Raw genomic sequence first — 22514 nt, 5'->3', positions numbered from 1 at the left:
CTTAGTACCGAATATGCTCTAGAGTTTAGCTGAGCTAAATACTTCCAAAATTATAATTGAGCTAAACTTAAAAAGTCGAACATGTATTCAAGGGACATCTATGTCGTTCTTGTACTGATATTACACTAGCATTGGTTGCTCGGCTTAATATGTGATCCATAACTTTTATGAGTAGTACCATACCCATGTTTATTTGGATTTCCTTAATTAATCCAAGACATTTACTTAGTCTAGACCATAAAGGTATTTTGGTTATTTTGGTGCTCAATGTTTTTTTATTTATTTCAAAGCTTGAGGATATTCATTCATTCTTGGGCTTGGTGATATTCCTGAGTCATTTCTATTTCAGGGGTATTTTGTTCATTTTACAAATCCAGTGTATTTCAATCATTTCCTTCCGTCCGATCTTATTATTAAATTCAAACTTATCATTTATTTCAGTCCTTTCGAACAATTCTGACAAAAGAACACCCACGATAAATTATTCTTCAAGTATTTACTCATAACTCGGATATTTTCGGGTCAAGTGCCTTCTCAGATTTTACAAACATGTTATAAGGAATTTTCTGTACAAAGACGGATCTTAACCATTAAATCTATAATTTATCGAGTTAAGTACGAATCCTCAAAGTACTTTCTCATTCAGGGTTAACTCATACTATTTTTACCTCTCAAGGGCATTTTTGTAATTTTTTAACCAAATAATTTTGATATTATCTCTTAACGAAAATAATATAATTTATAGATCCTATGGTTAATTGATTTCCCGAACACTCTGATCTTGAAATGATTCCCTTAACAGACTTCTAGTATCTTGCACAAACCCTCAAGGGGTTAAAAAGCAGTTATCCAAATCTTCTAAGCAAACTAGCATTTCTTATGCACATCTAAAATTTTACCAGATCAATATGTCTTTTCAGAGTTATTAACCAACTTCCAGGGTCAATTCTTGTCATCTTACATCATAAGGGTATTTTCGTAATTTTACCATACTAGAGTATTATCATAATTTTCCATCCAAGTACCTTTGATGAAATAAATTATATGATACAGATCCAAGCTGATTCCTTTATCACTAAACACAGAACTTGTAATTTTAATTCTTACAATCCCTTAATTTCTTATATAAGTCATCTGAACTATATTCAGCTACCGAATTTTTACCGTTTTCGGATTGAGTGTAGAAATTAATTAACTACATAAACGAGACCAAACAATAACTTATTCATGCATTTACAATATCAACATGTTCCATAAAGCATAAAGAGGTAGTAAAGTATTACCTCGATTTCTGTGCCATACTGATTGACCATAAAATTCCATTCGAACACCCTCGATCTTGAAATCAACTTCCAATAATTCCTTAGATACATATCAACAGAAATTATATAAAAACGGAGCTTAATTTCTGAAAAACGGATCGAATCAATGATAAATCAGTGAAAACCAGCTTACTGGTTTCAAATTTGGCGAAACGGACTTCGGATTCGGATTTAGGACTTCGAAAAACATAAAATATGACTTTCAAAAATTTTGACTTTTCGCTCAAAGTCAAACGGTTTGACTAGAATTTCGAGGCCTTCGGGTCCAAATTTCAAAAATCGGACTGCGAAATCAAACTCAGGACGTCGAAAAACATCAAGTTAAAGTTAACGCCCAATCAACGCCGATCAAAGTTCTGGTCAAGGTCGGTCAACGGTTTTACACAAATATCACCCTAACAGAAATTAATTACAAATTAGGCACCATTTCAAAAATATTTACAAAACTAGCACCCGAGTTTTTTTTCTTCTTTACTGCGCAGGGGCGGCGCGTGCGGCATCCTCGGAGCCCCTAAAAATCCTGGAAAAAATTTGAAAAAATTATTTTATGACATTTTAAAACACTTACCAAGCTCGGTTTACAATTTTGAACGGCGGATAGCTCGATTCTAAAAGATCGAAAACTTTGACTTTCTTACCCCTTAACGAGCCAGTGATGACGGAGACACGAAGATCACCGGTGGTCCTGGAACGATGCAAGGAACACGATGGTGTGGGAGGTGTCGAAAACGGGTGGCCTGATCAATGTGAATCGACAAAAAACCAACGAAAATTAAGTTAAAACCGACGATACTTCCGACTAAAATTAATGACGAACGAAGACGATTCATGACGAAAGGTTTAAGGGGTTTTGTTCATCGGTCGACAACGAACACAAAAATCATCAATAATCATCATCAATTTCAACAACCATAGTATAAACCCAAATTTCCAAATTTTGGGATATTTGAAATCAAGCTATATTATCATGCAATATTGATACCAAATGATAGCGTTTTTCGTAAATAACTATTTTCTATTTTCATCATACTCATAATCCTAAAGAAATTGCTTGAAAATGAGTTGAAGATCTCTTACCTTTGAAGAAACCCACGCAGCTTTTGGAGGATAAGATGAACACATTTAGTTGAAATGTCATCTTAATTTACATTTCATTCCACTTTAAATGAATATATTATTCATTTAATTGTGATAAGAGCAAAACACCCTTAATGAATCTTCTTATTCACCATCAAACCAAGCCATCTGATTATTAACCTATTACAAAGTCAAATATAAATTATTTTGACTTTTATATCCGAAATTTCCCCTAAATTTTCAAATCTTGCGGTTTAGTCACTAAATTCCACTGTTTCGGTTAAATCTGAAAAATTGCACATTTCCAAACCAACTTTCTCTGATCTAAAATATTACAATAATATTTCCAACCATTTTATAACATCCTTCAAATTTTTTTAAAATTCCAATTCGATCGGAAAATACCGATTCCTTACCAGCTTTAACCCTTTCTTTACTAAATTCCAAATCCAACAATATGATTTCCATAAAACTCCAATCTCAAGAGTAAACCATATATTTATGGAATAAAATTCTTTTTAGAAAATTTATAACTTAATTCCCTAAACTTTTTTCCCAATTTTCTACTTTGACCTTCAAACTTTCAAAATTTTCATTTTGGTCATTATCTAAAATTTTGGGGTATTACATCACGAATGGCTCGAGGTCTGACTGCATTCTCAGCATTTGGAATTGCCCCTACATTCTAATCTTCCTCATGACCAATGGCTTGATTTCTGATTTGATACATATTTGCACGTTGAGCACGTCTTCTTTGTCTAAAAAGCCTCTCGATCTCAGGTTCAACCGGTTTTAATGGCTCGTTCGAGTGTCTTCTAGTCATACACCGATAATAACCTGAAAAAGATAAGAAAATAAAAAGTAAAGCTATCTAAAAAAAGAACAATAAACACGTAAAATAAAAATGCTATGACAAAACAAATTAACTTCCAGTTGCCAATCCCCGACAACGACGCCAAAAACTTGTCCGCTCTTTGTGAGTACTATAAATGGTGCAGATATGTATGTAAGTATACACAATCGAACAAGTAATAAAGTGATGAGTGAGTATCGTTCTCCACAGGGATTGGGGGAAATCAAATAAGTTTGTCACGGCACTTTACTCTGTCACCTAAGTAAAGTTAGAGATGGTATATATACAAATGATAATGTTGTGGCAAAATGAATGTGAATGGATGGTATGGAAATGGAACGATGGCAATGTGGTAGCAAATGGATATGTTGTGGCAAAATAGATTGTGTGTAGTGCAATCAAATAAAAATATAAAGGCAAAATAAATTGTAAATACTGGATTTGATTATAAGGACTTTAGACTCCTCACACGACAAGCTACTATGGGAATGAGTGATGGGAGTCACTAAGGAAAATCTAAGTCTACTTCTCAGAATGGTCTTACTTCTATGCCTTATCTGCCCGACAGAGTTTACTAAGGGTGCCCTATGCTATCTCTAGTTAAGGGACTCGACAGATTGAAGATGCCTTGAAAAAACTGATTGGCGTTAGCTACTGCAGTGATCCTATTGGTCCAGATAACAGGATATGTCTCGGCAATACCTTTTTGCGGCAGCATTATCATCTAACCTATCGCTCATATACAACTCTTTTTAGTCGAATGAAATCCTAGTCTTATCTCTAATGTGGATTAGGCCTAGTTACTATCTAGAACCCCTTGCTTATGTGGTTCCTCCCTAGTTTCTTTCGAATACTAAGGATATGCTAATAAGGCATTCTCTCGAACACTAAGTAATCTCCTAAGGAACGTCTACTCTCGTAGCTCCTACAACCTTAAGGCGTTAAGCTTCATAAACAAAATAGAATATAACATAGAAAAATAACCATTCATTAAAGCAAATCTTAAATATCCAAAATAAACTCCCACCAAATAGGATTAGTTCATGGTAGGGTTCGAAATAAGCAAGCACAAAGTAAGTTAATTTGTTCCTTACAACCCAAAAGATAAAATATGAAAGCAAAGAGCAAAAAGAATGAGGAAAAGCCTTCGATGTGCATTGTCGGAGCTTCCCTCAGCCACCACGAATAGTCCCAGCGATCTAGCTCCTCTCGGACTCGTAGTTCATCACTCCCTATAGTTTGTCAGCGGAGAAATGCCACGGTAAAAACGATTGACGGAAAAAGAGAGAACTTTTTCTCCGAATTTTTAGGCTCTTGGAGGCTGTCTAAAAATCTCCAAGTCTCCTTAAAAAGTCATGCTTCATCTTCTATTTATAGGGGAGAATGAACCTAGGGTTTTGTGTTAAAATTATACTTGCACCTTAAAGTTCATTCCTTTTATGTGAGATTTGGTGCAAAGATGATAATTGGCCCCTCCTTTAATGCTGATTACAAAAATCACTTTTTATGCCATGACAACTGGCTCTTACTAAAAATATTTTTCTTTCGTTTTGATCATTCTCGAAATGCCAACTGGTTCGGCATTTGCATTCTGCTCAGCAGTCTCCTTATGTCATGGTATTTCCCTTTTGCTTTTCCTTGCTCCCAAATTCTGCACATCATTAAACAAAACACCTTCCCCAAAACGCACTACTGATTACAAAATAAAATATCGTGGCAAACAGAATTTCACCACATGCAACTATATGCTCCTAAATGCATCTATATGATCATAAATGAGTTTTTAGACAGTCAATAACTTAAGCGAAAATGACTCAAATATGACCTTTTTACGGAGTTATCACTAGCCGACCAAGATATGACTACATACATGGATTAGGTACTTTGGGAACCAAGGCCAATATGCTAGAGTTAAACTTGTCTATTACTAAATACTTAATATGGGATTATACAACTTATCTATTGTTGTATACATAATATGTGATTCTACAACTTGTCTATGACTACACATGATTTTTTTACAAACGAAGGGTTGTGTTAATAGCAAAGAGTCCTCCTTCTCCACTTGTGCATGTCCAGGTGGAGTAGGCGATGAATATTGGCAAACGGGTAGTCAAAGTCCGACCGGTCAAGAGGGGACATACGATTTAGATGAGCTATCGCATCAGCAGCGTCGTTCGTTTCACGCTGGATATGTTTAAAGGTGATCTGCCAATGGCGAAGGAGGAGTTCCCGGATACTATAGATCAAGGTTAGTTCGAAAGAGAACACGGGAGATGACAGAATCCAGACAACTTCTTTGTTATCCATCTCAACTGTTATACGTTTGAACCCTTGGTTCCAAGCGACATTTAAACCGTCAATGAGCTCCCATAACTCGGCGTGGAGAATAGAACAATGACAAAGCTGGGACAATATCCGGAGAGCCAAACTCCATCCAAATTGTGAAATATGCCACCTTCGGTTTTTCTATCTTGGCTTGGTTCATGGTTCAGTCGGTGTTAAGCTTGACTGTTACATGAACCGAGGGCTTCCAGACCTGATTATTGTTTCTATGGTTGGCACTTGGAAGGGTAGACGAGTGCCTCGCTTTGATGGATTTAGCCCAAGACTTTACAAAGCGGATAATGGCCTGGGAAAGATGATTCTTCCTCCCAACTATATATTTAAACGTCTATACCAACGAGTTCTTTTTGGTTTGAAAGCTTTTAAAATTTGTAAGATCGTTTGCCAAAATAATAAACCAGAAGAAATAGAATGTATCCCTAAGGGAATTAAGTAATTTTCAATTCTAATGCATAGAATTGATTCATTACTAGCTCTTGACTTAAAAGAAATTAGCTAAACATGATATAATTGATCAGAATTGGCATATTTTGCAAAATAAAAATAATTTTGAAGATAAAGAGAGTAAGAAAAAGAAACTTCAATTGAAAGTAAAAAAAAGGCAAAAACAAAAGTAATGATTGATTTCTCAAAATAAAAAATGTAAATAATCCTAAGTATAATTACAATTCAAATGTTTTAAATTCATTTCAAAGAAATTGAAAATCCTAAAAACTCTCTCCAGAGTCGTGCTCAATGAACATGTTTTCAGAATCTTCCAACGCCTTCCAGACACTGTTACATCAGCTCTGCGTCATGCCCATATCTCCAGCTATGACCAAAAAATAAAAAAAAAGTGCAGACTACATCATTTTTCTTCTAATTCTAGTAAGCTGATCACTGCACATAAAATAAATAAAAACATCCCAATTCAATAGTGATAAGTTTGTAAAATGAATGAATTAGCGTTTTAAAGAAATCAAATCCAAGCACTAATCAGGATGATATCATCGTTACTAAAGATAAAATTATTGAATTTCAACATGTTATCACTAAGTTGAATAAAGCTTTCACACTCAAAGATCTTAGTATAAGCCTAATGTGGGGTTGCACATAAGTCACAGGAAATATATTCTTGACTTGTTAAGAATATACGGGTTTGACAATGCTAAGAGTCTTCCTAAACCCATGATCACCAGTTGCATGTTGTCTTTGAATGATGGAAGTCCAATTGAGGATGCTATGGAGTTCAGAAGTATTGTTGGGGGACTCTTCACTACACTGTAATCACTCGACCTGAAAATAACATTTGTTGTAAGTTTTTACCTCATCAATGTTCAACTATTACAGGCTTTGCTGATGCTAATTGGGGAAGTGACCCAGACGACATATGTCTACAAGAGGATACTGCATTTTCTTTTGTGGTAATCATGTTTCATGAGGGTCCTGTAAACAATAAGTTGCTAGGTCGACAGCAGAAGCTGAGTATCATAGTGTTGCATGTGTTGCGACAGAAATAATCTGGCTTCAGTCTTTGTCGAGTGAGCTAGGAGTAAAGTCTGAAAGGGTACATGTTCCATAGTGTGGCAATACTAGTGCGGTAGCAGTGTCATCCAATCCAATTCTGTACTCGAAGTTTAAACATGTGGAAATTGAATATGTTTTTTTTTCATGAACAGGTTGATGCCAAAAAGCTACAAGTGAATGAGATCCCTGCATATGAGCAAGTGGTAGATGTTTTCACCAAGTCATTGTCATCTACTTCATTTCATATGCATCGAGAAAAATTGTATGTTGTTCATGTGCCACTTGCTGAAGAAAAATCAATTGTATGTTCACCAGTTTTGTAGGCCTCACACTTTTACCACTGTTTTTTATTGTTATTTCTTGATTGTTTTAGTGTTGTTTTTGTTTTCAAGAAGAAATTGATGTTGCAAGGCGAATGTTAGAGTATGTACCCTCAAATGAAGTAAGAAACGGTTATAGTTGTTAGACCGTTTTCTAACTAACTCAAGAGATTCATTGTGTGTAAGGGTTGGTTCCCTTTGGAGATGTTACACAAGTTTTAATAAATGAAAGAGAAAGTTTTGCCTCTCCTCTTGTTTTTTCCTCTTCTCATTTATCTTCTACCTTTGTACTTCTAAGATCTTCACATTTACATAGTTTTATTGTATTTCTTGATTGTTTTAGTGTTGTTTTTGTTTTCAAGAAGAAATTGATGTTGCAAGGCGAATGTTAGAGTATGTACCCTCAAATGAAGTAAGAAACGGTTATAGTTGTTAGACCGTTTTCTAACTAACTCAAGAGATTCATTGTGTGTAAGGGTTGGTTCCCTTTGGAGATGTTACACAAGTTTTAATAAATGAAAGAGAAAGTTTTGCCTCTCCTCTTGTTTTTTCCTCTTCTCATTTATCTTCTACCTTTGTACTTCTAAGATCTTCACATTTACATAAAATATTTTCTGGAAAACGTTTTCCTCAATTTTCAGTGTTTCGTTAGAGGAAAATTGATTGGCTAATGCAAAACATTTTCCTGGTTAACAAAATTTCCTTTGCATTTTTTGGAAAATGACTTACGGTCTAATTTTTCGTAAGTTATTTTCCAAACTTTTCACTTTAAAGAATAATTTTTCAAAATAAATTTATTTTATGTATTTAATATTAATATAATATTTTAATATCATTTTAATCAAAATGTTAATTATCAAAATATTTAAAATATATTTTTAATATTTCTAATAATATAATATTTTTTGATATTATAATAATATACTTAATTATATTATAATAATATAAGATATTATATTTTTATTTTAATATTATATAAAAAATTAAATATTATTTATTAATTTCATAGAAATAATATTATTAAATTGTTAATAATGAATAATATTATTTATGTATTTAATAATAATATAATAGTATAATAATATTTAGTATAGATATTTAAAATATATTAATTAATAATTTTCAAAGTATAATATGTTACTCTTACTTTTATAAATAATTAATATAATTTATAATATTTTTATTTCAGTAGAATGTACAAATATTACTATTTTTATTTAAAAATTATATAAATAATATTTTATTAATAATGAATAAATTGTTCTAATATTTTAAAAATTATTATATTAAGTTTTTATGATAAATAATATGATTTATTGTATTTAATATTTGTAATAAATAATTTCTAAAAAATTTATCAACTAGTGGAAATGATTTATCATAACCTTGTTCAAATACAGTAAAATATTTTCCAGAAAATATTTTTTTTTAAATATAATTCGTTTTACGAAAAATATTTTCCGAAAAATATTTGAGAAACAAAATAACCTTAAAATTCATTTAAACTTCCAGCCCAGCGTGTAACGTAATGTGTTTCAATGTTGAAACACATTACTGAAACACATTACGTATGTTGAAATAATGTACAAGGGAAAACACCTGAAAAAAGATATAAAGAAGCACCACAGTGATGCAAATGGCGATAGCAAGTGTGTGAGCAGGTTTTAACACCGCATATAAGCCAGTGATGAAAGCCACCACCAACGCTACCTGTGCAAGAAGGTTGAACGTCAGCGTTAAATAATTCATTCTGATTTTGACTGTTCTTCGTGCTCCAATTGCGGTTGCCAAAGTGGACAGATAGTTGAAGTTGATAGCTAACAAGGCGGAGATCATGGCAACGCTATCTGCAATAACAAATGCTACGAAAGCCTGCTCATTACTCAGAATTGCCGAGCCCCGGTCTTGATCGCTTTTATCACTCTTGTAACCACCGGGTAGGGTAAGTCCTGCAGCAAATGCTACGGTGGCGACGAGTCCTGCCACCACTACACGATTTTCTATTGCTTTATCAAATTTCTCTTCGTCAAAATTGTTCTGACGAGCGGGATTAACCGGTAAACCAGCTACTTCTCCATGTCCCACTTTCTCTAATAATTTTAAGATTTGTTCCTACATCAAATTCTATGTCCTTTGAATAAATAATGCACAGAAGCATTCATTTGTATATATAATAAAAACCTACCAACATAGATCTTAAAACGAACGAATATGGAATGTGTATAGTATGATGTAGTCATATAGGTACCTCTTTCTTGGAATCCAAGTTCTCCAATCTAACCGTTTCTCCATCATCGTTAAAGATAAGTGCCATATCAGAATAAAATTTGCGAGAAACAGCCAACACCTGGAGAGGGGTGTTTCCATAGTTGTATTTTTCATGTAAAAGTTTTCTAAAACGGTCAACTCCGAGGAATCGTGGTAGAGTTAACAGAGGTAAAGAAGTAACCGCAAAGTGAAGAAAGTTCCATCCTCTTTTGTCCACAATTTCGCAGCATTGTGGACAATATCTGATAATCTTCCACATTACCTGTAAATGGCCTTGCCTAGCAGCCATATGAAGGGCTGTCATTTCATCTTCATCAATTTCAAAGGCCGCTGATTCATCGCATTCCAACAACAGCTCTACCATTCGAGTGCAACCCAAATGTGCAGCATAGTGGAGGGGAGTCCGTCCATTCTCATCTCTAGATTTTACCAAATTCTTTCCCTTCCTTAATATTACCCTTGTAGTTCGAGATTTCCCTTCATGTGGCATGATAAATATATGTTATTGATATGAATAAGATTCATATAAAAGTAGGGTTTGTGTGGGAAAAGTAGAAAAATGAGTAAAGCATTAAAATTATATAAATTTAACTTTCATGGTTTACCAGTGGCAGCCAAAGCTGCAGCGTGCAGAGCAGTTCTACCACAGGGGCCTCGATGAATATGATCCGCCACGACGGATTTATCTAATACGATGGCCACCAAGATATGATATCCTCTCCTAGCTGAAATGTACATTGGCGTCTCTTGGCTACTATTGACGCAATATGAGAGAGTTGAGGGTCTGCTCGAAGCAATTCATGGACCACATCAACATGACCGTATCGAACTGCTATGTGCAGGGCCGTATCTCCCTCGTTGTCCGTCAGTCCTGTTGGTTTTTGGCAAAAGTCCCACATTGGTTGTGTATAAGGAGGAGGGGAAATTCTTTTGTTATAAATAAAGCCCTCCTCCTCCTTAGTTAATCATCCCACAAATATAAGCCTTCTTCTATTTTAAAGGCTATTTGTATTCTTTCTCTCTTTGTAATATTTCCTCTATTAGTGAAATATTTTGGTGTTCTCTTTTATGTCTATTTAATAGCTATTGTCGGGTATAGTTGTTGTCAATTATTGTCCTATTAAAATTACTTGTCTTGGTAGTTCTGTCTAAGGAAAGTGGGTTTTAAGAGGGACCATTGTGACCCCTCCTCTTTCCTGGGAATCTACCTTGGGGTGATTTTTAGTACAATCGTTTTCACACTAGTCACATAGATAATAGTTTTCAAGGTGAATCTGTTATTGGTGGAAATTAACCCGAATTTCACAACAATTGGTATCAGAGCTCTTGGTTTATTTTAGTATGCTCTGTGGTTGCGGCTTAGGCTGATCTTCCACATCAGAAAAAATTTCCTTGGGATAATTGACATTCTGCATTGGCAGCTATTAAATAGAATTTGTAGCAGAAATGGCAGACGCTTCTTCATCTTCAATTTTGGCAAGAAATGCTGTGACAAATATTATTTGCAGTGGAGATTTTGATGGCACCGGTCATTTCGGCATGTGACAAAGCGAGGTTCTAGATGCCCTATTTCAGCAGGGTCTAGACATTGCTATTGAAGGAGAGAAACCAGATGATGTTGAGGAGAAAGAATGGAAGAGGATCAATAGAATGGCATGTGGTACTATTTGATCGTGTCTTTCTAGAGAGCAGAGTATGCATTTTCTAAGGAAACTTCTGCAAGTAAATTGTGGAAGGCACTGGAGGAGAAATTTTTGAAGAAAAGCGGTCAGAACAAACTCTACATGAAAAAGAGACTGTTCCGCTTCAACTATGTACCTTTAATCAGCTGGTGACTGATCTGATGAATATGGACGTGACTTTTGAAGACGAAGATCTGGCTCTGATGTTGATGGGATCACTTCCTGATGAGTTTGAGTATCTTGAAACTACTCTACTTCTGGGAAGGTTGATGTGTCTCTCAGTGAAGTAACTGCTGCCTTGTATAGTTATGAATTGAGAAAGAAAGACAAACAAGAAAACACAAGTGTCGAAGCAGAAGCTCTTGTTAGAGGGCCGTTCCAAGAGTCAGAATAAAGGAAGCAGAGGGAGATCGAAGTCAAAGTCCAGATTGAGCAAAGATGAATGTGCCTTTTGTCGAGAAAAAGGGCACTGGAAGAAAGAATGTCACAGGCTAAAGAATAAAGGCAAACCTGAAAGGGGGAAGGCTGTCTCAGAATCAAATGTGGTCGAGTATGATGATGGAGATTCAGATTTCGCATTCGCTGCTACGCCATCAACCAGCTGTTCCAGTTCATGGCTGTTAGATTCAGCTTGTAGCCACCATATGACCCCCAATAGAGAATGGTTCTTTGATTTTAAAGAACTAAAAGGTGGAATTGTCTACACAGCAAATAATTCCCCTCTTGACACACTTGGGATTGGTTCAATTCGCTTGAGGAATCAGGATGGATCAATCAGAACCTTAACAGGTGTCCATTATGTACCAGATTTAATGAGAAATCCCATCTCTGTGGGAACCTTAGAGTCAAAAGGTTTAGAAGTGAGGGCAAAAGATGGGATATGAGGATATCTCTGGTGCACTGGTGATGAAGGGAATCCGAAAAAGAAACAATGTGTATTACTTTCTGGGTAGTACAATTGTTGGGACAGCAGCAGTGGCAGCTTCTACTGATGAACAGGAGTCAGAAGCAACCAGGTTATGGCATATGCGCTTGGGGCATGTTGGTGAAAAATCCTTGAAATTACTGATAGATCAAGGATTATTGAAGGGTGCTCGGGCTTGCAAATTAGCTTTTTGTGAGCATTGCATCAAAGGAAAAGACGACGAGGGTGAAATTTGGAACAGCAATCCATGATACTAAAGGTATTTTGGATTATGTTCATTCATGTATGGGGGCCTTCCAAGACAACTTCATTGGGAGGAACACACTATTATGTCACCTTTGTTGATGATTTTCCCGGAGAGTTTGGGTGTATCCAATGAAGACAAAGGATGAGGTGCTAGGATTTTTCCTAAATGGAAAAAGATGATGGAGACTCAAACAGGCAGAAAAATCAAACGTCTCCGTACAGACAATGGTGGAGAGTATAAAAATGATCCATTTCTGAAAGTCTGTGAAGAAGGTATTGTTAGGCACTTCACTGTCAGAGGTACACCACAACAGAATGGAGTGGCAGAGCGTATGAACCGGACATTAGTGGAGAAGGTTCGGTGTATGTTGTCTAATGCTGGGTTAGGCAAAGAATTTTGGGCTGAGGCTTTGGTCTATGCTTGTCACCTTGTCAACCGCTTACCATCGACTGCTATTGGTGGTAAAACACCATTAGAGAATGGTTTGGAGTACCTGCTAGATTATGATTCCTTACATGTTTTGGTTCCACTGCATACTACCATGTTAAGGAGTCAAAGCTGGATCCAAGAGCAAAGAAGGTGATTTTTATGGGGATCACCTCTGGTGTGAAAGGCTATCGTCTTTGGTGTCCAGAAACAAAGAAAATAATCTTCAGCAGGGATGTTACCTTTGATGAATCTACCATGTTGAGAAAGGTGACTTCAGAAAAATTGGAGCAGATAGATGGAACTCCCAAAAAGGTGGAGTTTGAAGGAAGCAAATTTGTCCCAACCAGTAAAGAAAATGATGTTGACTCTCCTATGGTAGAAGAAGAGTCAGATGAAGAAGAGGTTCAGACCCAAGAACCTTCACAGCAACATGAATCAATTGCACTCAGAAAGGGAAAGAGGACCATTAGACAACCTGCTCGTTATGCTGATATGGTCTCTTTTGCATCACCAATTGCAATTGATGACATTCCTGCCACTTTTAATGAAGCAATTCAAAGTTTAGAACATAAAAAGTGGAGGATTGCCATGAATGAAGAAATGCAATCCCTTCAAAAGAATCAGACGTGGAAACTAGCTAGTCTTCCGAAGGGAAAGAAGGCAATTGGGTGCAAGTGGGTATATGCAAAGAAAGATGGATTTCCTGACAAGAATAACATCCGCTACAAGCAATGGTGGCTAAAGGCTCAAACGGAGAGAGTTGATTATAATGAAGTATTTTCTCCAGTTGTAAAACATTCCTCCATCAGAATTTTGTTGGCTTTGGTAGCGCAGTTGGATTTGGAACTAGTTCAGATGGATGTAAAAACTGCATTTTTACATGGAGACTTGGATGAGGAAATCTACATGACTCAGCCAGATGGATTCAAAGTTGCTGAAAAAGAAGAGATGGTGTGCAAATTAGAAAAATCGCTGTACGGATTGAAGCAATCTCCAAGGCAGTGGTACAAGCGATTTGACAAGTTATAATAGGGCAGTACACAAGAAGCAAATATGATCATTGTGTGTATTTACGCGAGCTAGAAGACGGATCCTATATATCTTCTTCTTTATGTTGATGATATGCTGATAGCTTCCAGGAGTCAGACAGAAATTGCGAAACTAAAGACTCAATTGAACAGGGAGTTTGAGATGAAGGATCTTGGTGAAGCGAAGAAGATTCTAGTCATGGAGATATCAAGGGATAAGAAATTGGGGAGGCTTTGTTTGTCTCAGAAAGAATATCTGAGGAAGGTACTAAAACGTTTTGGCATAAATGAGATGTCAAAACCAGTTAGTACACCTCTTGCTCCTCATTTCAAGCTCGGTGCATCCATGTCACCTAAGGATGATGCAGAACGGGAATACATGTCAAAGGTTCCGTATGCAAGTGCTGTTGGTAGCTTGATGTATGCAATGGTGTGTACGAGACCCGATATTTCACAGGCAATTGGGTTGTGAGCAGGTATATGCATGATCCTGGAAAGGCATTGGCAAGCTGTGAAATGGATTCTACGGTATATTCTGAACACCGTAGATGTTGGTTTGGTCTTTCAGCAGGACAAACAAGATGGTCAGTGTGTAGTTGGGTATTGTGATTCAGACTATGTAGGTGATTTGGACAAGCGTCGATCAACTACTGGTTATGTGTTTACATTTACAAAGGCACCAGTCAGTTGGAAGTCCACCTTACAGTCAACAGTGGCTTTGTCTACTACAGAGGCAGAGTATATGGCAGTTACAGAGGCTGTGAAGGAGGCAATTTGGCTTCAAGGGTTGCTTGGTGAATTGGGAATGGAACAAAAGCACATCAAAGTGCACTGTGACAGTCAGAGTGCTATTCATTTAGCAAAGAACCATGTTTACCATGCAAGGACGAAGCACATCGATGTTCGATATCACTTTGTACGAGAGATTCTAGAAGAAGGTGGAGTCATAATCCAGAAGATTCGGACCACTGAGAATCCTGCTGATATGTTGACAAAAGTGGTAACTGCGGTCAAGTTTAAACATTGTTTAGATTTGGTCAATATTGTTACAAATTAAAAGATTGTTTTTTTTAGAGATGTGTGTGGAATTTGCCAAGATGGAGATTTGTTGGTTTTTGGCAAAAGTCTCACATTGGTTGTGTATAAGGAGGAGGGGAAATTCTTTTGTTATAAATAAAGCCCTCCTCCTCCTTAGTTAATCATCCCACAAATATAAGCCTTCTTCTATTTTAAAGGCTATTTGTATTCTTTCTCTCTTTGTAATATTTCCTCTATTAGTGAAATATTTTGGTGTTCTCTTTTATGTCTATTTAATAGCTATTGTTGGGTATAGTTGTTGTCAATTATTGTCCTATTAAAATTACTTGTCTTGGTAGTTCTGTCTAAGGAAAGTGGGTTTTAAGAGGGACCATTGTGACCCCTCCTCTTTCCTGGGAATCTACCTTGGGGTGATTTTTAGTACAATCTTTTTCACACTAGTCACCTAGATAATAGTTTTCAAGGTGAATCTGTTATTGGTGGAAATTAACCCGAATTTCACAACAAGTCCGACCATCTGCTTTTCCGGGTCGATACCATTCTCTAGGTCTTTCTCTTGGGCTTTTGCAGTTTCGACTAGAAGTTGAACTATGTTATCATGCCCAAACCTGGCAGCGACGTGTAGTGGGGTTTCACCTTTGGCATTGGGTTTCTTTAGTAGTGATGGGCACTTGTCAAGCATTTGTTGTACAAATTCGGTGGATATCTGATTAGCGGCTATTTTTCTCTTTAAAAAAAGGGAATACAAATACGGAACACAGGCACAGCCAATTGTTTTGAAAGTAATAATTGGGGTGGCCAAATGAACATGGAGAAGAGTGTTTCGGTTTGGGGTCAACAAGGAATCGAGTGGCCCTTGGAAACTTTTGAGTGCTTCGGCGTCGCCATCAGTGGCGGCCTTGTGCCATTCCTGTTTCAAGGTGACGACGCTCTCCACGCTGGAGGGATTCATTTCAGGCTGAGATCGCGTCTGCGGGATATTTAGATTGGAGTAAAAGCTGGTGTAAAGAATTTGTTGAGGGGTAGTCACTTTGTGTATGATGAGTGGTGCGGGACATTGATGATGAATATATAGTATTCTACTCTTATTGTGAAGACCGTGTCTTAAATTATCGGAGTAAAAGCTGGAGTAAAGAGGTTGTTGAGGGGTAGTTACTTTGTTATGACGAGTAGAAGGTGTGATAATAAAGAAAATATAAAAGACCATGCCTCCTTCCAGCTGGCACAACTGGCACCACTCACCATAACAACTAGGGCTGTAAATGAGACGAGACAGATCGCGAGCTACTCGAGATCGACTCGATTAAGGCTCGATAAATACTCGGATCGAATGGACTCGACTCGAGCTCGAGCTCGACTCGAGTTCTTAACGAGCCGAAACGAGCTACTCGATACTCGACTCGAAAAGCTCGTGAGTAGCTCGAAAAAATGTTATAATATAATTTTATATTTTTTAAAATTACATTATAAAAAAATTATTAAAAATACATTATTGATAATTATAAAATTTTAAAAATATATTAAAAATTCTATAATACAACTACCCTCAAATTTTAATTTTTTTAATTAAGCAACCAAAGTACAATTGTTACATTGTATATTACTAAAAGAAAAATAAAAACTCATTTAATTAAGTACATGTTATATTACACCCTAAACCCTAAATCATACGCCCTAAACTCTAAACCCTAAACCATTTAATCCAATTATGTGATAGTGTACTAAAAGAAAAATAAAATCTCATTTAATTAAGCATGTTAGATTACACCCTAAACACTAATCCCAAACCCTAAGCCCTAAGCCCTAAACCCTTAATCTGATTATATTATAGGGGTTAAGTTATGCACATGAAGGTAACATACAAATTATGCAAAATGAAATTAACAAGGGTTTATATTTAGATAAACTAATAAATCACACTTGGTCAAATCAATCAATAGGTCCATTATCAAAATAAACGGTGATCAAAACATAAAATAAAAATAAATTAACCCGAATCATAAAAACGTAAACCTTGGTTAATGACGAAATTAGAAGATTACAAATATAACAGGCTGAATTAGAAGATTACCTCAAAGTGCCATCTCAGCCTGCAATGTCGCAAGTTCATCTTCCTCGACCGTGCGCTTTTGAGGAATGGGACGAGCCGGTTGCCTGCCAGCAGGCACCTGCACCGGTGCTGCAGGAGCTGTTGTGAGTTGGAGAAGTTGTTCTTCCAACTCAGCACCTTCGAGTTCTTCCAGTTCTACCTCCAATTCATCCTACAGCATCAAAAGTTTTCGACTCATTGCTCGATATGTATAAATGGTAGACATGATATATTTAAACATGGATACATAGTAGGAGATGATAAGAGAAGATGAGAGAATGCGACTAAAAGTAATAACCTCGTCAAAATCAGCTGCAGCTCCAATAGGGGTTGACAGTGCTTCTTGAATTTTCATGTTTTCGGTTTGTTCGTTGATCTCGTCCATTGTTTTGTCGACATCATCTATGTTCATTGCTTTCTGTATTGCCTTCATTACAGCTGCTCCAGTTCTCAATGCATATACAGTTTCGGTTGTAGCTTTAGCACCTTCTAACATTATCATCTACAGTTTCGATTGTAGCTTTAGCACCTCCTCGATCGATTTAGCGGTCATTGCAGAAAAAGGAAATGAGCAACAAAATACTCTTATTGACAGAAAATTTCAAGAAAAGCATATGATTTATTGATTGATCTTGAATGCAACTCGGAGTTTATAAATTTAAATATTTACAGAGCATAAAGGAGAGAAAGAAAGGAAAAGTAAAAGATGCTCCATGGCTGGAAAGACAAGGTGGCATTATTGCGCAGAAAAAGGCTCCTTGTTAGTCTAAAGCCTTTTGAATTTATATCCTACACCGGACGTTGAAGAGAGTTAGAGCGCTGGAGAGCAGTTATAAAAGGAGTGGACTAACGCCTATGTTAAGAACTTAAGTATATCTTTCTCGGCCTTTTGGCTAAGATAAGTGTAGTGTGTGTTTATTAGCATAATATCTGATACGTAGGCTAATGGCTCATACGATATGAAATTTATTTTTGAGGGTGAGAACCTTTCATAATAGCTTGAGCTTGAATCGAGCTCAAACTCGAACTTGAATTAAGCTCAAACTCGAGCTTGAATCGAGCTCAAATTCGAGCATGAATCGAGTTCGAGCCTTGAGCTTCAATTGAGCTCTTGAATTTTTTTTGAGTTCGAGCCTTTTCGAGTTTGAGTCGAGTTTCAATATTATCTTTCGAGTTCGAGTCGAGTTTGAAAATTTTAGGCTCGCGAGTTTTTGAGTCGAGTCGAGTTTACATTTAATGTCTAATAACAACTGTGGGTGAGTGTCAGATATAGTCGAGTAAAATTTTTTTGATTTATTTGAGTTTATAAATCTTATTTTACAATTCAGATTTAACTTTAAATTTTTCGAGTTGAGTTGATTTTTCAAGTTTATGTTTAAATTTAATTGTAAATATTTATAATATTATAATATTATTTGATTATAATTTAAGCTACTTTTATAATCATATATATAATATAAATATATTTCTTTATTTTTTCATACGTGATATAAATATATTATACGAAATCTAAGAACTCGACTCAAACTTGAAAATAGATCTACTAATTACTAAAAATTTTGAGTTATTCGAGTTGCATCGTACGACTCGATTTGAATTTGAAATTTTTTCGAATCAAATCGAATTTATGAAATTACAACTCTAAATCAATTCGAGTTGAATTTTTAAATTGAATAGAATTAAATTTTAGAGTAGTCTAGTTTTACTCACCCTAATAACAACCTAACAACCAGTGTTTTGAAAACCAGACCGTACCGGCTGGTTCAACCGGTTTAACCGGGAACCACTGCCTAGTCCGGTTCAATCTACACCGATTGAACCGTTACTAGTGAACCGGCCAGAACCGTTGAACCGTTCGAACCGGACTGGCTGAAAACCGAAAAAATCGAAAAAAACCAAAAAAAACCGCCAATTTTGTTTTTTTATAAAAAAAATTAAACCAAACAACGTCGTTTGTTAAACGAGCCAAGTCGAACTTGAGTATTGCTGAGCTCGACTCGAACTTGAAAACTTTAAAAGTAAGCTCAACTCGACTCAAACTCACGAGCTAAAAATTATCAAGTTCAACTCGAACTCGAAATATAATATTGAAACTTGAACTCGAAAATGCTTGAACTCAAAAAAAATTAGAAGTTCGATTGAAACCTAAAATTCGAGCTTGATTGAAGTGAAAAAATATTTCACTCAATGCTCACCAAAAGGCTCCATGATTTTGAATGTCAAATTACCTCTATTATTTATTGAAGTTAATTTGGATGCTCTTCTATGTTTCTTAGCCATGTGAGATTGTTTTGTTCTCATATTTTTACTCTTTAGACTTTTGGGATGCTCTTCTATGTTTCTTAGCCATGTGAGATTATTTTTTTAAAAAATTAAACCAAATAATATCATTTTGTTATGATTTTTTTAGCCCCAAATTTATTTTTTAATTATAGTTATATAATTATATTTATTATTTAATATGTTTTACCTTAAATATTATGTTGTAGTTAATTTGAATCATTTTGTTTCACTTGATTTTATGGTTTTTAACTTATATATGTTATGACTTGCTTTGAATATGACTTGTGATATAAAAAAATTTTATTAAATATTTTTGGTATTTTTATTTAATTTTTTAAATAATTATGATGTCGTCCGGTTCTTCCGACCAGTCGGACCGGTTCGATCGATTAAACCAGTAAACCGATAACATAACCGGTTCGTTAACCGATAGCATGATCGGTTCGTTAACCGATTCGGTTATGAAAACCATGCTAACAACAAAATCTTCTATCCCTCTTTATATGCCCCACCAATAGTTTCAATGCCATGTGTATTAATAAATATTAGTTTTGTGTGGTTGCCGCTAAAATGATCGGCCAGCTCAGTTGGTAGCACGCAAGGTTTTTAATCTTGTGGTCGTAGGATCGAGTCCTACAGATCGGAGGTTTTCCACGAAAACTGCTTTTAACCTGGCATTGAGGACAGTCTACTATCCTATTTGTCCTTACCTCATTATATATAAAAATAAGGGTCAGCTCATTTTTGTGGTTACTGCAAAAGTCCCCCGATAAAACCATGATTTCACATATAACGAATAAATAGCAAACCAACCAGAAACTGATGTGCAATAAAGAAGAACAAGATAATGATGCAAGTGGCGATAGCAAGTGTGACACACGAGTTTGCCAGGAAAAACACGTTTTTCTTCTCTTTGGAAAAATTACACTCAAGGTCACTTAACTATCGGTTCAACAACAGACATATTGCTTTTCTTCTAAATCACTCGATTATGATATTATTATAAATAGATCCTGGGTTGTTTAGTATGGAGTATATTAGAATAACGGTGTGAGTTGGTACAATAACAATTCAAAGTTGACAAAAGGGCATGCAAAGTCTCTATACTTTCAAAAAAACTAATGTGGCTCTCCAATTCAAAAAAAAATCTAAAGTGGTCATTTGACCAATGTTTTCCTTCATTGACCAACGGCTTCGTTAATTCATGCTGTTATAAATTGGGTAAATTATACAATTAATCATTCAACCATCATGTCTTTTCTATTTTTGTCAATAAATTCATCACTCAGCTATATTCTCTATTCTATTTTTGTCACTAAATTTTAAAAGATTTCAATTTAATCACTCAACTTTTGAATTGCTCTTATTTTAATCACCATGACTTATTTTATTAATATTTATGTATGATATGAAATTTATTATTATTATAATTATATCAATATATGATTAAAATAATATTAATTAAATTAAAATTTTCAATTTAATCTTCTCTCGAAGAAGAAGAAGCCACTCCGTGAACGTATTACAATCAAAAGCCATGGAATATATGATGTTGAGTTAATATCCTAATTCATCAATTCTGATTAACGGAATAATATAAATTATGTTTAACATTAATTCTCGGTTCAAAACGAGGAAATTGGGCAGCAAGGACCCGAAGGGATGGCAAGTTGAGATACATAGAAGGCTTCTACGTGTGCTACTCCGATGTATTCTCGTTTGCCTTCTACGTCTCTTCCCGTAGCTCGGATCGAACGTTTCAATTGTTTCTCGACTAAGATATTGTATGTCTCATAAGGAAGGTTCCATCTTTCAGTTTCAAACTAATCTTCAGACTAAGTGTTTTGGAACCTTGAGAATCTCCCTATTCGATGTCTTGTCTGTTAACAATCCAGGAAGCAGATAGAAAGAACTAAGTAGGCTTGTCCGAAGTTGAAATCTTAACATGGCCGAGCACCACAAGGCATTTGACCGGATTCGTGTTTCCAGGCTGATAAGAGAAGCATACAACACGTATTTCTGTCAATGTGTATCCGTTCATTACAATGGTGAGTTCTTCTATGTCCCATCCCAGAGCATTGTCCGGCTTTGTAAGTCGATGTGGCACGATCACGTCACTAAATTAGCTCGAGATTCGGTTCGTTCCCCGGGAAGTAAGAAGCAGAGTTCTTTCTCCTTTCGCTTCGGAAGAGAACGTAAGAGAAAGCCCCAATTGAGAGTTACCTTATGATTTTACCTGACTCAAAGAATTACCAAACAATACCATTAATGGTTACATTATGAAATATTTGGTCACGAAGTAAAACAATAAGAGAAGATAGCTTACAAAGTATGTGAAGTGAACCGGCAAGCCACCCATAAAAAAAATTAGCTGACTCTATTCCCATATGTAATGGGGTAAGGGAAGGTAGGATAGTAGGCTGCCCCTTACGTCAGGTTGAGAGCAACTTTCGTGGGAGACCTCCGACAATCAGAATTATGAATTGCCCACGACCACAAGATTAAGAGCCTTGCGCTCTTACCAACTAAGCTGGACGGGTAATTCTCTGCCGCAGAATGATGCATCCGTGAAACTACTGAAAAACGATCCCATTACCTTTCGAGGGAGTCTCGAAGCCGATGCCATGTTCTCAACAAGTCTCTTTTTGGAACCTATAGATCGAGTTGTAGAGCTTACATGTACGATCGAAGACCCCTCAAAAGGCGGTGCAAACAACATGATGTGCTCTTCTCACAATTGGATTACTCTTCCAACGAGCATTAGAGACGGGAAGGTGCTGTCATTCAGGGCATTTCTTTCACGAAGCATGCCCTCTTCACTTACCCCTAATTCAGACTTGAAGCAACCAAAGTCAAAGCAACGACCCAAACATATGAACGGAAAAATTGGTTAGCACCTCTATCAAGCATCTATGCCACCACACTCAAAGAGTTGCATCAACTATATTTTGAAGTGAAAAACAATTTCACTACATTAATTGATCAAACGAGTTAAGATGCATGTCTCTGTTATCTACTAATAATGAGACTTTTTACCCCTTAACCGCCGAGAAGTCGCCATCGAGAGAAGACATATATCAATCCTGAGCTTCTAACTTATG

General features: G+C 36.0%; 1 protein-coding gene, 1 non-coding gene and 1 pseudogene across 2 annotated transcripts; 1 reads left to right on the top strand and 2 right to left on the bottom strand.

The window, feature by feature from the left end:
* Positions 1-8975: 8975 nt before the first annotated feature.
* On the bottom strand, positions 8976-15993 carry LOC120176639 (annotated as a pseudogene).
* A 1120-nt stretch (positions 15994-17113) lies between these two features.
* Positions 17114-17632, bottom strand: LOC120176454 (vacuolar protein sorting-associated protein 32 homolog 2-like). Its single transcript, XM_039182882.1, has 2 exons — positions 17429-17632; positions 17114-17302 (listed from the first exon to the last, which is right to left on the bottom strand). Exons 1-2 carry the CDS (start codon positions 17630-17632, stop codon positions 17114-17116), a joined length of 393 nt encoding a protein of 130 aa, XP_039038813.1.
* A 370-nt stretch (positions 17633-18002) lies between these two features.
* On the top strand, positions 18003-18199 carry LOC120176697. Its single transcript, XR_005521346.1, has one exon. It is a non-coding gene; the product is annotated as a U2 spliceosomal RNA (small nuclear RNA).
* Positions 18200-22514: the final 4315 nt, after the last annotated feature.

The sequence above is a fragment of the Hibiscus syriacus genome, unplaced genomic scaffold (assembly GCF_006381635.1).
Source record: "Hibiscus syriacus cultivar Baekdansim isolate YM2019G1 unplaced genomic scaffold, ASM638163v2 tig00112249_pilon, whole genome shotgun sequence".
Lineage (NCBI taxonomy): Eukaryota > Viridiplantae > Streptophyta > Magnoliopsida > Malvales > Malvaceae > Hibiscus > Hibiscus syriacus.
Note: the sequence above shows the minus strand (reverse complement) of the source record. Positions and strands in the feature narration are given on the sequence as shown.